Source organism: Galeopterus variegatus, unplaced genomic scaffold, assembly GCF_000696425.1.
Source record: "Galeopterus variegatus unplaced genomic scaffold, G_variegatus-3.0.2 Scaffold9395, whole genome shotgun sequence".
NCBI lineage: Eukaryota > Metazoa > Chordata > Mammalia > Dermoptera > Cynocephalidae > Galeopterus > Galeopterus variegatus.
In genome coordinates this window covers 6,122-24,473 of record NW_007735506.1, presented here as the reverse complement: position 1 = coordinate 24,473, position 18,352 = coordinate 6,122, and the positions used below count along the sequence as shown (strand labels likewise).

At 34.8% G+C, this 18,352-nt stretch overlaps 1 protein-coding gene across 1 annotated transcript in view; it reads left to right on the top strand.

Annotated features, from left to right (window-relative positions):
- Nucleotides 1-17,955, top strand: part of LOC103609256 (protein TANC1-like) — a gene marked incomplete at its 3' end in the record, with an annotated part of 69,848 nt that extends 51,893 nt beyond the window's left edge. Inside the window, exons 4-5 of the mRNA XM_008593604.1 lie at nt 15,546-15,656; nt 17,876-17,955. Coding sequence (XP_008591826.1) covers nt 15,546-15,656; nt 17,876-17,955 — 191 coding nt within the window. The remainder of the gene's footprint in view (nt 1-15,545; nt 15,657-17,875) is intronic.
- Between the last annotated feature and the right edge of the window lie 397 nt (nt 17,956-18,352).

Sequence of the window (18,352 nt, the reverse complement as noted above, 5' to 3'; positions counted from 1 at the left end):
GGCCTTGAATAACACATTATAGTGCAGCTGCCTCTTTCCAAAGAATAATAAATACAAATATCTTCTTTTTTAGCCTTATCTACTTTTTAACTATTTAAATTTAATCCTCATAACAACTGTAAATGAGAGATTATGGCTCACATTTAAAGATGAGGAATCCAGCCTTGGAAAAGTTAAATAATTTGTTGAAGACCACATAACAATAGGCCACGTAACACAAGTCACACTCTAAAGCCCCTTCTTTCAACTACTATGTTCTTTTCTTTATCCTACTATTTCTCTCACCCTACTCTCTCATAGATATAAGATGAAAAGATGGGAAATTATATACGTAATATTTCTATCTTAAAAGGTGCTAGAAAAGGTGTGTTTTTTATTTTTATTTTTTTTTAAAGATGACCGGTAAGGGGATCTTAACCCTTGACTTGGTGTTGTCAGCACCACGCTCACCCAGTGAGCAACCGGCCATCCCTATATGGGATCCGAACTCGTGGCCTTGGTGTTATCAGCACCGCACTCTCCCGAGTGAGCCACAGGCCGGCCCCGAAAAGGTGTTTTTTTTTTAAATTTGGGAGAAAAGGGGACATATTGACTAATTTTTATAACATTTACAAGTACATCTTTCCTCATGCCTTATAGTCATAACACATTATCTGTTCTGTATTATTGCATAGGTTATATATAAAAATATGTTATGAAAGTTACATGTGTAAAACGAGACATTTTCTATTTTGAGGAAATGAGAATTATTTAACAAAGAAAAGTTATGCTAATATTCAGCTTCATGTTAGTGATGCTACTCTTCTTGGGCATTATACTGTATCATTAATATAGTTTGTTGATTAATGAACATACTTGCTACTTTTAGGATCTGAGTGTTCCTTTCAAAAGTCATACATTTCACTTTTTGTCTTTTTTTTTTTCGTGTCCGGCAACGGATCGCAACCCTCAGTGTCGCGCCCATACCGGACCGGGACCGGCAACGGGATCGCAACCCTTGGTGTTGCGTCCGCACCTCGCTCAGCCAGTGAGCGGGACCCGGTCTGTACGTGGGATCCGAACTCTCGGCGGGAGCGCCACCGCACTCCCAAGCAGCGCACTGTAGCAGTGCGCCACTGGGCCGGCCCCATACATTTCAGAAAAGAAGTCATCAATCATTTTTAGCTGATTCTGTTAACATTAATATTTTATGTAAAATAAAACAATAGGAAAGGCCACGTGCTTTGAAATTTAACAGAGGGAGCATTTCTGGTCATTTTTACTTTTGTTATTTTTGCTTTTTATATTTTCCAATTTTCCTGTGATGAAACATGTTCATATAATATTTTAAATTTTAATGGAGTTATATATCGTAGCTATTTTAAAACTCCCAAGTTGGTCTGACAAATAAATAGAATTACTCATACCATTAACCAGTAATCAGATATAAGCCAACATATCCATAGTTTGAAACTTGGAACTCTATATTGTCAAAAATCTAGCTGTTCTTGAGATGTATGGAAATGAAAACCTAATCCCATTAAACTGATTGGCATTTGAGTATTGTGTTTCAAGTTAGCATATTTAAAAGGCTTTTCTGAAATCAGATTATTGATTTGTGTATGCAAAGATAATAAAATAGGTAGTTGAAATCTACTCTGCCTTATTTTATCTCTTACACTGTGAATTTTGCCATTTACTGCCGTAAAGAGATGTCATTTACAATAAGCTGTAGGCTACAATAATTTGCCTTTTTCTTTGTAATAACATGTAGAGATAAACAAAGATTTAAATCCCAGTTTCTTCTTGTAATGAGAATTTAATTTATTTAAAATCCCACTGAAGTAATATCTCTAAGAATGTCCTAAAAATTATTGCAGTCATCTTTCCAATAACTGCTTCTTTGGAGCACCATGTCGTCTCCATATTTATTGCTTGTATGTTCTCATTTGTATGTTCTATTTACATATCAGTGTGTCTAGTATATTCTTTTTTGTAGCACCACACAATGGCATGAAAACAGAATTTATGTGAGAGGAACATACTTATTCTTGAGTTACCCTGGATACACTTAGAATCATCAGTTTTCTTAGGTCTTAATCACTAAATGGATGAAGGCCATGAATAGATCATTTATACCTACAAAAACATATAAACAAACATAAACTAGTTAATTCATTCAAGAAATAATAGTACTTGCTCTGTGCCAGGTACTATTACAGACACTACTAAGGATACAGCTGTATATAAAACTCAAAGAGTCTGTTTTTTTCAGCCATATTTTGAATAATAAACATATGAAAAATGCAGATTAAAACACCGTGAGAGACTTCTTTCCACTATGATGAAGTAACCAATACTGGACTTGCCTTCTCACTAGAAACAACTGTTTTCAGGCATTGGACTGTTGACAGCATGGTAATGTGATCCCTGATAGAAAGGGGGGTGGGGATGGGAGCTAGGTGAACCCTGGGTTTCTGCCTTGAAGGTATTGTGACTATGGAGAACTCTAGCAGAGAATGACAGTGTTGCTGAAGGGGAGAAACAGATCAGAGATTGAGAAGGCCAAGACAACTGGAAATTACAGAGTACTGAAGAATAGGGAGCTAAGCAGAGACAGAACTACAAAATTCTGTTTAGGCTTCTCTTTGAGTCTTTAATACTGAGTTGCATAGATGTGAGGTGAGACACCATGAGGATAGAGAAAGAATAAATACCAGGGGAACTATAAACTGAACAAACAATTCCTAGAGTTCCCACAGGAATGGGAGATTTTTTTGTTGTTGTTGTTCTGACCTGCCAGAATGAAGAGATCTTGTTTAAAATCTGGAGCATTCAGTAGAGATCCAAGAAAGGACACGCCTTAAGTAGTAAGGCTGAACTGGCCTTGGAATAAAAATTTACTCCAGTCCTGCCTAAACAAAGCTTAAAAACAAGACTCAAAGGATTAAACTGATCCACAAGTGACTTATCTGCCTCAGAGGGTTAGAAAGGAGCTACTTAGCCTCCCGTTACAAGTTGGGAATAGAAAGATATTGACTTCTTTTGTTAGTATCATTCAAATATCCCTGAATGTGGAAGAGTCAGGACACAGCCAAAGTGTCTTTTCACATGTGTTACCCTTTTAACTCTCAGCATATTTTGTTGGATATTTTTAAAATAAAATAATCTAGCCAGTAAAACTAGAAATTAAATAGTTATAATGAAGACAGTTTATACAGTCTTTTTCATGAAAGTCTTTTTAAGTCTCTCAGAAAGGTGATTGACCTTTTTTTAATCCATGAGTGTTTTTTAATACCCACTTTTTAAAACCTCATGTTATTAAAACTCTTATTTGTAATGCCTGTCTTTGCTTTAATTTTCTACTGTCTGTTCATTTAGCAAATAATTATTAACCCGCTATCATATGCCAAAAAATATTCTAGGCACTGTAATATAAAGCATTATATTTGAATGAAACAAAGATTGGAAATCAATATATAAATTTAAATTGATCCTAAGTTCTGGTGATATATATATTCAGCACATTCCAAAGAAAAAGGGATAAATTTAAAACAGGATCTGCTGCTTTGTTAATTAGCTCTGCATTTCACTTTAATGAATTTCCAAGGTATTAAACAGAGTATGGCAAAGAATACCATGTTTTTGCCAAAACCTGTTCCCCATTCTTCCTGGGCACATGGGTAAACTGCATATCCCTGCCTTCCTTACAATTAAGTGTGTTATGTGACTGAATTTGAATGAAATATTAGTGGAAGTAATGTGTACCCATTCCAGACTGGGCTATAAAATCCTCACACATGTATAAAATCCTCACATACCATTCCTCCTGGTCTTTAGTTCAATGCAGAGAATCCAGCAAAGAACTCCGGGGCTCTAAGGTAGTGGCGGAACTACATTACAGAAAGAAGGTTCTTCCTGCTGAACACCTATATTGAGTGAGAAGTCTATTCTTTTGTATTAAGCCACTATAGGGTTAATACAACATTATGTTATAACCCATTATAGGGTTGTTTGTTTCAGCTCTTGCCCTACCCTAACTAATACAAGGAGAAAACACGATTGTGCTATAACTGTGGTAATATGTCTGTGGAAGAGAACCATAATTTTTACAAATACATCAGCTAAAAGTGAGCTTGAGAGACTTCAGTCTTTCTCAAACAGTTTATACCAGTTTATTAAGATGAAAACACTGTTTTCTTACTTCTGGATCTGGTGATTGCTCTTGTTCTGCTTGGACTGTTGCATATCCTGTCCGGATCTCCTTGTTAATCTGTATTCTTCCTTTCATCTTCTGAAATGAAATACTTCTCTTCTTCATCTTATCTATCTTTCTTTTCTTCTTCTTCATGATCAGAGGAAAGTTTTTCAAAGGTTTTTCTTTCTGTGCCAAGTTTGGTAAGTGACCATGATGAAACACTTTACATATTTTGAAGTGTGGTAGCATAATTTAGAAAACTGCAAGTGTGAGAACCCACTAGTCACTCTAAAGCTTTCAAGAATGACCTTAGGATTTACTCTCAATTCAACAAAGTAAACTATATCTTTCCTATATTGAAATACCACTCAGGTCTAAATTAGGATGCTGCATTGTAACCAGGGATGTATGTTCTTCAGAGGTTGTGTGCTGGATGTAAAACACACAGATTCAGCCTGTGCTGCTGCTTTTCTCACTTTTGACCTCTGACTATTCCATCAATGGAACTGAAGGCTGTTAAAAATATGTAGAACTGGATTAAAAAGATGGACCCAACAATATGCTCTCTTCAAGAGACTCACTTGACCTGTAAAGACACACATAGACTAAGAGTGAAAGGGTGGAAAAAGATATATCATGCAAATAGAAATGAAAAACGATCTGGAGTAGCTATTCTTATATCAGATAAAATAGACTTTAAAGCAAAAACCACAAAAAGATAAAGAAGGCCACTATATAATGATAAAAGGGTCTGTCCATCAAGAAGACATAACAATCATAAATATATATGCACCCAATGTCAGAGCAGCCACATTTACAAAGCAAACACTATTAGATCTAAAGAAAGAGATAGACACTAACGCCATAATAGCAAGGGACCTGAACACCCCACTCTCAACACTGGACAGATCATCTAGGCAAAAAATCAATAGAGAAACACAAGACCTAAACAATACTTTAGACCTATTGGACTTGGCAGATATGTACGGAACATTCCATCCAACAACCTCAGAATATTCATACTTCTCATCAGCATGTGGGACATTCTCCGGGATAGACCACATGTTAGGTCACAAAACATGTTTCAACAAATTCAAAAAAATTGGCATTATTCCATGTATTTTTTCTGATCACAATGGATTAAAATTAGAAATCAATAATAAGTGAAACTCTTGAAACTATACAAGCACATGGAAATTAAACAACATTCTAATTAATGACATGTGGGTCCAAGAAGAAATTAAACAGGAAATCAAAAAATTTCTTGAAACTAATGAAAATAATGACACATCATACCAACACCTACGGGATCCTGCAAATGCAGTATTAAGGGGGAAATTGATTGCATTAAATGCTTACTTCAGAAGATGCAAATAAACAACCTAACATTTCACCTTAAAGATCTACAAAAATGAGAACAATCCAAACCTAAATTTAGTAGACAGAAAGAAATAATTAAGATCAGAGCAGAACTTAATGAAATAGAAACCCGAAAAACAATACAAAAGATCAGTGAAACAAAAAGTTGGTTTTTTGAAAAGATAAACAAAATCAACAAACTTTTAGCAAGATTAACTAAGAAAAGAAGAGAGAAGACCCCAATAACAAAAATTAGAAATGAAAAAGGTGATATTACAACCAACACCTCAGAAATACAAGGAATCATTAGAGACTACTATAAACAACTACATGCCAACAAATTTGAAAATCTGGAAGAGATGGATAAATTTCTGGACACATACAAATTACCAAAACTGAGCCAAGAAGATATAGAAAATCTGAACAGACCAATAACAATAAAAGAGATTGAAGCTGTTATCAGAAGGCTCTTTTTAAAAAATATTTTTTTCTTACATTTTATTCAGCTTTGAAGTACCAACTAAGATCAGCAAAACTAAAATTGTTTATAAAGCTCTGTAAGAAAACTATCATAAATACATGTAATGCTGGAAAAAGTTTAGTTTTTAAACTTTTTTATTTGACAGAAGTTAAAGTGGTATCATTAATTTTTAAAACAAAGCAAAGTGTGATATTTATTCTAATTGATTAAATAAGAATAAAATAAATTTATAAGTCAAATTGAATATCACTACAGATTTCCACATACCATTGATATAAAATGTAACCATATATAGCCGAAGTAACCTGTTTTTCTTGGTTATTTGCTCCTGTCACAACTTCTCCCTTAATTTTCTGGTAGAGTTTATAAAGAAGTGCTATTATTTCTTCTTAATGTATATGATAGAATTCACCAGTGGTGTCAACAGGGACTGGGCTTTTCTTTGTAGGAAGGTGCTTAATTACTAATTCAGTTTCTTTGTTACAAATTTATTCAGATTTTTCCATTTCTCAGTGAATCAGTTTTGATCACATATGTCTTCCTAGGAATATGTCCATTTTATTTAAGTTGTCTAAGTTGTTGGCATAAGCTTATTCATCATATTCCCTTATAATCCTTTTTATTTCTATAGAGTCAGTAGTGATGTCTCCTCCTTCACTTGTCATTTTGGTAATTCGTGTCTTTGCAATTTTTTCTTGGTCAGTCTAGATTAAGGTTTTTCAGTTTTGTTCATCTTTTCAAAGAATTAAATTCTGGCTTTATTTTTTTCCTCTATTATTTTTTATTTGTTATTGATTTCTGCCTTAATTTTTATTATGTGCTTTGTCTGCTCAATTTGGGGTTTAGTTTGCTCCTTTCCAACTGTTTAGAGGTGTAAGCTGATCATATTTTCCCCCATTTACTTTTCAACTATTGTAACTATAAAACTTCAAGAAACTTTAAAAGAAGGTAAATTAGCAGGATTAATCATTCAAAACCATCCTCTTAAAATTATCTCGTGATTTTGGTTTTTAATAGAAAATTAATTAACATTTAGTAAACTCTGTACTGAGTTGGGAGGCATTCTGAAGTACATTTTTCTCTTAGTGCAGTATCTTAATACTGTCAGATCATTATGTTAATCCTTGCTTAAAGAGAAAAATGTTGGGCCGGCCCGGTGGCACACTGGAGAGTGCGCCGCTTGGGAGTGGGGCGGCGCTCCCGCCGAGGGTTCGGATCCCATGTGGAGACCGGTTCCCGCTCACTGGCTGAGCGCGGTGCGGGCGCAACACCAAGGGTCGCAATCCCGTTGCCGGTCCCCTCCCCGGTACGGGCGCGACACCGAGGGTTGCGATCCTGTTACCAGTCAGTAAAAAAGGAAAAAAAAAGAGAGAGAAAAATGTCCTTCTGTTTTGTACCCTTTTTGTGGCACTTAGATTTCTCCCCTTTGTATCATAGGTATTCTTAATCTGTCTTAACCCCATCATTAAGTTCCTTCAGGCCAGAGACTGTCGTAATCATGTTTGAATCCCTTGAATCTAGTACTGGGCTCTCTCTGCACATGGTTGGAACACATACTGAATTGAATGGAAGAGCTCTGATACATTTTATGGAATTGGTTTACAAATTGTTGTATACAGGTTTTTAACAAAATTATTCTCATTTTTAAAGTATCATTTTTTATATGTGAAAATTTCATTTAGCACTAGATTTACATTTTGAGTAAATCTGAATTTTTATTTCAGTGAAGTATCCTAATGCTGTCAGATAATTATGTTAATCCTTAAAATGTATCCTGGTGCCTGTTTTTGTTTATTACATACTAGCATCTCTAGTAGAGGGTGGGGCCTTTGTTATGTTGTGTTTTTATAAGATTTTTAAATAAGGAAATAATTTAAAAGATGAAAAATTAAATAGGAAGAAATTAGCTTCATAATTACATTAGAGTTGTCAGCAATATGTATCTGTACATAACATTTTCAAGTTATACCTCACAGCTATAACTTCTGAACAAGAAAGTACTAGATGCAAAAAAGCATTTATCAACGCCGAGGCTTGCGATCCCGTTGCCGGACACGGAAAAAAGACAAAAGACAAAAAAAAAAGCATTTATCCCTGATATCACAACCTCTTTCTTTTGGTCAGTAGACAACGTTATTAATATATTTGTGATAACCCATTGTTTTGAAATTATTACTTGCAAATATATAAACATGCCAGTGCACCTTCTCAAATTTCATTATGTTTTGCTATTTCTTTGTAGCAGTTTGCTGTGTCACTGTTAGTGCATAGTTATTCCATTCTTTACTGAATTGTTTATGGATTTTAATTATTAATGGCATTTCAGTTATTTGAATTTTATTAATTTAGGGTTTTTGTTTTCATTATTAAGAAGTCTTTAAATGGTAGGTACTTTCTTTAAAAGAACTTATTTTGATATTCAAACTGCTTAATTTTCACCAGATTCAACGACAGTATTTTTTCTACACTTGGATGGCTTCTGCATTCTTTGTGTTATACAGTGAGTCTCTCTTTTCATTGAGATCATATGCCATAAGTCAATGCTGACTAGATAGCTTTCAATATTTTTTTAATGTATATAATTGCTGTTAGTCTAGGAAATGGTACAAGCAATGTAATGTTGCTTTTTTGCTCAGATAAAATGAATTCTGATTTTTTCTTTCTAAAGCCGTCCATTGTGATCGATGGAGATAGGAAAGATTTTTATGAGAGCCTATTGTGGATAACTAGTGACAACACACTAACTGATATTTGTATTGGTAAACAAAGTCATCTTTACTTTGCCACACTGCACACGTTTTATATTTCATTTATATTTGTATAGATGCCAGAGAAATCAGATAATCTTTTTAATAGTCTAATAATTTATTAGAACTGGAAAGACATTTCACAGCTGTATATTAACTTTATAGTTGGTTTCAGAGAAGTTATGCTTTTATTTGCATTATGATGAGTCAGAAACTATTTCTATAGTAGACTAGTCCTTATTGGGTAAAGACTGTCATGTCAAATTTTGATTTCCTTTTTCTGCATTGTATCTGGGTTATTTTGTTTTGGTTTTCCTTTTCTTTAGATAGTTACTTTCTCCCTCCAAAAAAAACAGGGAATGTGAATTATTGTTTTTTCTCTTCTTTACTTTTCACTTATGTCTAGCCTGTGCCAAATTGTCAAATTCTATTTTTTTTTCTTTCTCTCTCTCTCTCTTTTTTTTTTTTTTTTGCTTTATTGTTTTTGATCCCCCCTATTTTGTGGGAGGTGCATAACTATAAGGGAAAAGCTCCTTGGCATTCTCTCTTTCTTCAGGATGTTGCTTATATTTAAGCACATCCTGAGAAGTAGTTAATCAGCATATTGGATGGGTTGGAAGGATGCTATTCTTAACCTGTTTTCAGATTTTAATCCTAACAGAGATTGGGGGTTAAGGAGGAAATAAAGAGTGACACAAACAGTATCTCTCCTTGTACCCTTTCTTTCCCACCTGCACTCCAGGAAATTCATAATACCTAAAGGTTTATTTTCTAGTAAGTGTTTAGGAACTGAAATGTGAATATTATAAGATTCTCCGTCTGAAAACCATGTTAAAACTTTTTTAAATGTAGTTTTCTCTTTTCAGATAAATTTTCCGCCGTTTCTACTTCCTTGACAGTTCTCTAGTTCACATCTTTTCACCTTATGTTGCTTCTAAGAATTTTATAGTTTAAACTCTTATGTTAGGTCATTGATCCATTTTAAGTTAATTTTTTATATGGTCAAAGAAAAAAGCCCAATGTCATTCTTTTGCATGAGGTTATCCAGTTTTCTCAAAACCATTAATTGAAGACTGTCCTTTCCCCATTAAATGGTATCAGTACCCTTGCTGAAAATTATTTGACCATAAGGTTTATTTCTGGTCTGTCTATCTATTCCACTGGTCTCTATGTCTGTCTTTATGCCAGTATCACACTGTTTTGGTTTCTGTAGCTTTGTAGTAAGTTATAAAATCAGGAAGTGTAAGAATCCAACTTTTTTCTTTTTCAAGATTGTTTCGACTATTCAGGTTCCCTTGGGATTTCATAAGAATTTTAAAGTAGATGTTTCTATTTCTGGGGGGGAAAATGCCATTGGGATTTTGATGGGCATTACACTGAATCTATAGATCGCTTTGGGTGGTATTGCCACCTTAATAATATTATGTGTTCTAATCTGTGAACAATCGTGCCTTTCTATTGTGCCTTCTTTAATTTCTTACAGCAACATTTTGTAGTTTTCAGAGTACAAGTCTTTTGCCTCCTTGGTTAAATTTATTCCTAAGTATTTTATATATATATATATTTAAATGTTTATATATATATATATTTTTTTTTTTTCCTATTTTAAATAGAATTGTTTTCTTAGCTTCCTTCTTGGATTGCTCATTGTTAGTATATAGAAATGCAACTGATTTTTGATAATTGATTTTGTATTTTGCAACTTTGCTGAATTCATTTTTTTAGTTCTAACAGGTTTTTTGTGGAATCTTTAGGGTTTTCTATATATATATAAGATTATATCATCTGCAAAGATAACTTTACTTCTTCCTTTCCAATTTGGATGTCTCATATTTCTTTTTCTTGCCTAAGCTGAAATCTTTTTATTCTCCTATCACATTTGACACTTAGTTTATCTTTAGATTAACCTTACTAAATATATTTTTTAAATCTCAAACCCAACTATGTAAAAATATTCTCTTGGTACTTTATGTTGTTCTGCTCATCTTTATGTTCATTCTTCATTTCTCATTTTCCTGATCTTTGCTTTGATTTGATGTGCCTCCATACCAATCTCTCATGATTATCTGAGTCTTGTGCCAGTTTTCCCCTAAAAATTCCCTTCTCTCATGAAACTTTTGTCAAAGACAAATACCTCAATAGGTATTTAAAATTCCTTTTTTTTTTTTTTTTTTTTTGACCAGTAAGGGGATCGCAACCCTCGGCACTGCATGGTCTGCACCACGCTCAGCCATTGAGCGCACCGGCCATCCCTATATAGGATCCGAAACTGTGGCCTCGGCACTACCAGCGCCATACTCTCCCAAGTGAGCCATGGGGCTGGCCCTAAAATTCTTATTTTAATGCCTTTATATTTGTTTGGACTGTGTGTGCTTCAGCACCATCCACAACATTTCAGTTTATAGAGGAACCTCCAAAGGTAGATTTTTCTCTTTCATAATTAACATTCCTGTGTAATATATCTGATTGCTCTTACACTACCCCACTCCCCACTACACCTCCACATGACTTTGGGAAGAATTAGTGAGTATAGATAATATCAGTCTTTCTTCAAAATAGGCCTCAAATGATGGATACTTTATAACTTGGGACCGTTTTTAAAAAACATAACACAAGAGTTATAATGCTAGAAGAATGACTGAATAGAAACCCTAACTTTTACCATACACCTTAATACTCTCAGAGATGAGGCCTTGATTTATATTTTATTACAGCTTTTTTCTTAAGTCCTCTTAATGATCAACTATACATGTGGTGTTTGTAGATTCTCCAATCTCATAAACTTTAGTGATCAGAATCACCTGCAGGGCTCACTGAACACAGGTGGCTGGGCCTCCACCCTTTAGAGTTTCTGATTCAGCTGATCTGAGGTGGGGCCTGATGATCACTTGCATTTCTAACAAATTCCCAGCTGATACTAAGCTGCTGATGCAAGCACCACATTTTGAGAACCAGTGGTCTAAACTATACGGTTAAACTCTTTCTTTACCCACCTATTTGTCATTGTTTAACATAGATCATTTTGATTTGGGTATTCTACTACTTTCTAAGGCATAACATACTATATTTTCTTCAACATTATTCCCTTCCCAGTTTTTTTTTTTTTTTCCTTTTTGTCTTTTTTCGTGACCGGCAACGGATCGCAACCCTCAGTGTCGCGCCTGTACCGGACCGGGACCGGCAACGGGATCGCAACCCTCCGTGTTGCACCCGCACCTCGCTCAGCCAGTGAGCGGCCGGTCTGTATATGGGATCTGAACCCTTGGTGGGAGCGCACCGCGCTCCCAAGTGGCGCACTGTAGCAGTGCGCCACCGGGCCGGCCCTCCCTTCCCAGTTTTTAAAAAATACTTGGAGATAACACTGTTCATCTCATCTCCCATCTTATACATCTTTATTTTACCACCCCCCACCCTGCCCTGACACATACACACAAACAATTCAGACATTACAAATAATGCTGAATCTGTGATGAAGATGACAACAGCAAAAACAGCAGCTTGCGTTTATAGAGCATTTATTCTATTCTAGGCACTGTTCTGAGGTTTTTATTTGCATTAGCATAATCCTCACAACTCATCCATGATGTAGGTACTGTTATTAACCCAAAGTAACTGATGAGGAAACTTAGGCAAAGAAAGGTTCTTGCGGTTAAGAAAATGTGGAAGAGATGGGAATCTAACCTAGAATCTCTGGTTTCAGAGCAGAGACCCTTAATTTCTACATTATCCAACTCCTAACTGCTATACTACCATGTTATACTGCCTCTATGTACTATGATCTTGAAGTCCCTTGCTTTGTTTTCCATAGCTATAGCCCTCACTGCTCCATGTCTTAGTAAACTTATATGTGAGCCACATCACCACATCCAAGCACTGTGCTAAATACTTTCCATGCTTGGCACCAGTTAAGCCTTATAACCATCCTATGACTTTCTAAGTAAATTGAGGCTTAGTAAGGCTGAATAACTTGCCCCTTTTCTTACTACTAGTAAGTGTTAGAGCCAAGACCTAGATTTTTCAAATCACTATGCCCATCCTCTAAATCAATATGCATCCTTCCTCTCAACCTCTGCCAGATTCCTCAACTCAAGTCTCTTACAGCATAAGAATTATATTTTCAGTGTGGGGTCAGATCACCTCTCAGAGCAATACTTTCCTGTTATCTCTTACATAACAATAAAATACCTGGTTTTGGTTTTAGATTCTTCCTACCCATCTCATCTCAACCATTTTTTTTTTTCCCTGTTAGATAAATCCTTTTGGTAACAGAGTTCTCTTATCCATCTGAGTCATCCTATATACCATTTTTTACAATGAAGTATAAAATTCTAGCCTTCCAAGCAAAATAATGTGCCCCATCTTCCAACTTGCTCTTTTATGTTCTCCATCAAGTGGTGTTATAACTGTTGTACAACCTGTCATATCTATGATCATACGTACTGTGCGTGATTGACTTATAAATAACACTAGTTTTCTGTAACTTGGATGAGAGCACCATTATCTACCTTATAAAATAATTTAGTCGTATCATTAGACATGCTCAGTACCCAGTGGAGGAGGAGGTGAAGGTAGATAGAAAAAATTAAATGTCCACTGTGAACTATAAAGATAACTTCAGTTGGAATTTCCTGAGAAGGGAAAAATAAAGAAGTCAGTGTGCCATTTAGATTCACAGATCTAAAATAGCTCTGTTTTCTGGAAAATTATGTATTTCAGTAAGAGGCTTCATTTTATTTACTCAGCTAGTATCTATTCAGCTATTGATTAACACCATATAGTCCATACTCTCTTCATAGTCTTCAACTCTTTCCTCTTTTTTGTATGATCTCTAGGGCCTTGATCTTCCCCTTGACTCCATCTCATAATTGTTGTACACTCCTTTTACTTCCCTCAAGTTCTCCTACCATCCTTCAATTTCATCTCTATCCTAAGTTTCCGGTTTCTGTCTACTAGCCTCAAATTTTATTATTAAAAATTTTATTAAGACTTTTAAATATATAGAGTCCCTTGAGCAGGTACCGGTGCTGTCTTTGTCAGAACTCAGCAGTTAAAATACTTATTCTGATTCCATAACAACTCTTTAACAAAATTCTATTAAAGGATTTAAGAGCTTTAAGAATTAAATTATAATTATTTCTCCTATACTAAGCAATACTGAATAAATAAAGTATTTCATTATTTTTTAATTGGTTGGTGAAATTATACTGAAAGAGATTCTAATACTGGGTATTAGTAGTATGCATATATACATATATATGCATATAAATCACCTGAGATTTTCATTCGTGGTAGTGATTTTAAAGTAACAGACTCAAGTATTACAATTCTTAACAAAGGTGAGTTTTGCTATTGCAAAGCTGACTTTTGGCGGAGAACCATACTGTTTGCACTCTTAGTGTAAGGCCTTTGTTGCCATGGAGACAGTAACAGGCTTTGTTTTTTTTTAACACACACTTAAAGTATATATATACACCATAAGGTTTAAAGTGTCATTTCATTGTCTCTAGGTTCTGAGTATTGGCACATTTTAAAAATATTTTCTATATTCTCTTAATACTTTATTATTTTTGTCCTAGAATTCTGGCCTTTGTAGTGACACAGTCTTATATTACTTTTTACAGGGTCTTTTAGGAATAACTTATAATACCCCATGGGTCAGTAATGGATAAGGATTTTTGAAGAACATGCAGAAACTTTTGAAAAAAGTAATGTGATTTTAAACACTCACATGTCTGGGACACCTATAGTTATGACACTGCATACAGATCAATTTCAGATTCAACTGATACTTTTGTGCCAGTGCTCTGCTAAGTACTTTCACCCTATTATAGTTTACTTGATAGAACTCAATTTGAAGTACCAAAGCAGTCTTCATAATTTTAACTTTTAAAATATTTAACTGATTATTTGTATATCAATAGTGTTCCTTAATTCCCCCCCAAAAAATCAGTAAATAAAATTTGCATGTGCTGTGAGTAAGTAAAACTTGCAATTCATGAATTATATTTTATTTCTTACAATAGTAAATGGATTCCATGGCATGGGATATTACTATTCCATAGACCTCATGATTAAATTTGCAACTAAATCACATCTCTTTAGCATCCAGTGTCAGACTGGCATGGCCTAGTTAATATTTCAGCCCATGAGCAGTTTTGACTTCTTACGTTAGTGGCTGAGCAGTAAGGTGATTGATTTCCTTGTTAAGCTACATAGGTTAGGCCTGATGGCTTATATTTAATCCTACTTATGGTATTTATCATGACTGAGTATTAGAGTAGTTAATTTCTGGATAAAGAAAACCTTTTTATTACAGTTATTATACCCAGAACCTTAAAAGTTAGCCCTTACTTTCCTTAGTTAATATCTATATTTAATGGTAAAGGAAGCCAAGATAAGAAAGTTCTTTACATTATAAAGAGAAAAAAGCTAAAAGTAATAGACAATCCAACTCATGCTCACAATTTTGAACATTAGGTTTTAGCTTTTTCAGTTTTCAGTGACTTTTTAACAAGACCCATCTCCTCTACGAAGAATGCAGTTAATTTTTTTTCTGGCACAAAAAAATAGGGTAACCTGATCTGAGTCTGACAGAGTGTGTCGTTCATTTAAGTGCTTCCATCTGTTGCCTGCTGCTCCCCTTACTCATGACCCCTCTATGTTTCTTTCTTTCTCTTTCTCCTTCTCTTTCCTTCTGTTTCTCTTTCCTTTTTCTCTCTCCCCTCCTTTCTATTTTCTGCTCTCTCTGTTTCTCTCTCTCTGTCTCTCTTTTTGTCCTTAGCCCCTCTGAGGAAGGCAAAGTTTGTTGAGAGCCCACGAATTCCAGAATCCGAGCTTGGCTCACCAACCCTCACTTCAGCTCAGAAACTGGATGTGGATGCATACTGCCCTGGTAAGCATGCATGCAAAGTGTCTGCTTTTGAAAGTGGGAGGATTGGATCAGATCCATCCAGCAGAGCAGTATTTTGCGTATGTACTGCTCATGAAGACATATTTTACCTCTTTTGTAACTGATTGCGTATTCTCCTTAATATAACATAGTTTTTACTGAATATAGATATAATAATGAGAGTACATATTGAAAACAATTTCAAAGATAATTTTCAAAAGAATTAAAATAATTTTGTTAGATAAATAGTTTTCAGGATTATTTTTGTGATTTTTGTTGTGGCCATGTGCAAATACAAATGTTGAAGATATGATTATGAATGTTCATTCAACACTGGACTTTTTGTATATGACCTTTTATACCTATTTCATATTGGATACTGGTATAAAAAATACTTGTGATATTGGAAACATTAAATTTGAATTAGAAAAGAAATATAGGTTCCTGAGTTGGACTTCTTTTGGACACACACTTTTAGAAAGACCACTTCTCATGAATAGCCTGTAAACACATGTGGGAGTTCACTAAAAACCTTTTGCGGGAGCCAAAGTAAGAGACTCATTATCAATGCTTAGATTCTTTCAAACTTAGATGAGTTGCCTGGCAACATCCTTTACACTCTCTACAGTGAGTCTATAGAGCTGTGTCAGAAATGTTCACAGCTCTAGTTGAGTATACAGATCAGACTATTAGTAAAGGACCTTAGAAGACTTGGTTTTAGGTGTTTTGTTTCTTCCTGCTCATTAAAATTGATATTATACCACAGCAAATGCAACCACTGTGTATTTACAGAATTAGGGATAGGCAGAGTAAAATGATTCCTAGTTTGAGGGAAGATAGCAGTGGCTCTGATCTGAAATGTCAGGATAATATACCTCTGAAGTGTCAGGATAATATACCTTTGAAGCTACATAAGACATGTTCAAACAAAGAAAGCAATAGAAGGCTTGAGCCAAACCTAATACAATAAGAGACATTTGACTTTATGAATTAGTTTTGAATATTGAGACCTTGGTGTTTGTTTTTTTGTTTGTTTGTTTGTTTTTTTTTTTTCATTTTCAGGGTGTTGAATGCTGGGCTTCATCAACTGTTGTAGATGAGTGTTCTTTTCTAAGTCAGTAACAGTTATGTATTAGGAACCAGCTTTTCTGTTTCCAAAAGGAACAAAATATCTCTTTAAATAGCACTGTAGCACATGGTTAGAAGAATCTTTGTCATGTTTTGAGGTATTGTCACATTTATTGGGCAGTGGAGTATTGTGCTTTGCATTTCTTCATGCAAATTTTAGTGTTATAAAGTAAAATAAATAAATGTGCTAATTCCCTATGCCTTCCTTGAGTTTTGGAAGAGAAACCCTATCAGAGGCCTTTTCTTTACCAGATTCGCAAATCAGAATGACTAGGGGAACCTAATCTTTCACTTCCTCGTTGCCCATCTGACCTGACTGTCCTTAATCTAATCTAGCTATTGCTACTGTCATGAAATAAAGTAGCTGCTGTTTGTTGGAATGCCTGTGCTGAATCACTATGAGAAATTTTATTCACATGATTATGTATATTTTCCACAAGCATGACTTATTTGCTGAATTAGAATTGTACCAAACTAAACTGCTGTTAAGGTTTTTAGAAAGCCAGGAAAAAACTAAAACGTGATACCAAAATGCTAATTGCCATGCTATGCAGTCTTTCCTTTTATTATCTGAAACAGGTTTAAAGCATTGATTTGCTCTTTTCTAATAAAGTTATTAGACTTACTGAAAATAAGTTTCTACTGAGATAAGAGTGGTAACCTGAGGGTTGAAGCTATTTCTCTACATAGTACACAGAATTAACCAACGAATTAATGAGTACACTTATAAAACACAAATATCAAGCCTTGCTTTTTGATTTTCTTCTACGTAGTATATACCAGCAGAACAATGATCATATTTTATGTATATTCATGTATGCATATTTATGTATATTAATGTATTCAGTTCAGGCAAGCATTCTGGTATCTTCTTGCCCACCTGCTTTACTCATCATCACCCGAAAATTTAGGAAAATATATCTCACAGAGGCAACAGTCAAACTAAAGGTTAGAATAGTGCTTCTCAAATTTTAGCATACTTCAGAATTAGCTGGAAGACTTGGCCAAATGCAGATTGCTGGGCTTACCCACAGAATTTCTGATTCAGTAGGTCTGGGATGAATGGAGAATTTGCATTTTTTACAAATTCCTAGATGATGCTGAAGCTGCTGGTGAGGTTCCACGCTTTGAGAACCAACTGGATTATAGGGCTACTACAAGCTACTTACAAGTGGTACAGTGAACAATGCTGGAAGTCTGTGGGGTTCATTTTACTACTGTTGACTTCTGGGGAGTAATAGGAAATGTTTCTGTACTGTATAATCTTAAGCCTTTTGGTGCCTGTACTTTATGTTGGAAAAATGAAGCTTTTGTTTTGGAGAAATGGGCATATATATTTTTTCTTGGTTTGTCTCTTTGTACGTGGCATCTGTGTACCTATGTCCGACTTTCTGTGTTGTCCTATATGTAAAAGGAAATTGTGGATCAAACCAGACCAAGTTATTGATATTTAGGCCAGAGACTCTAGGGAAAGCTACCCTGGGAAATAGCTGTTGATCCAGAGTATTTGTCTAATAAATTGAGTGATTCAATCTATATAGCATTAGATTCTACAGTATCTGATTTAAGTT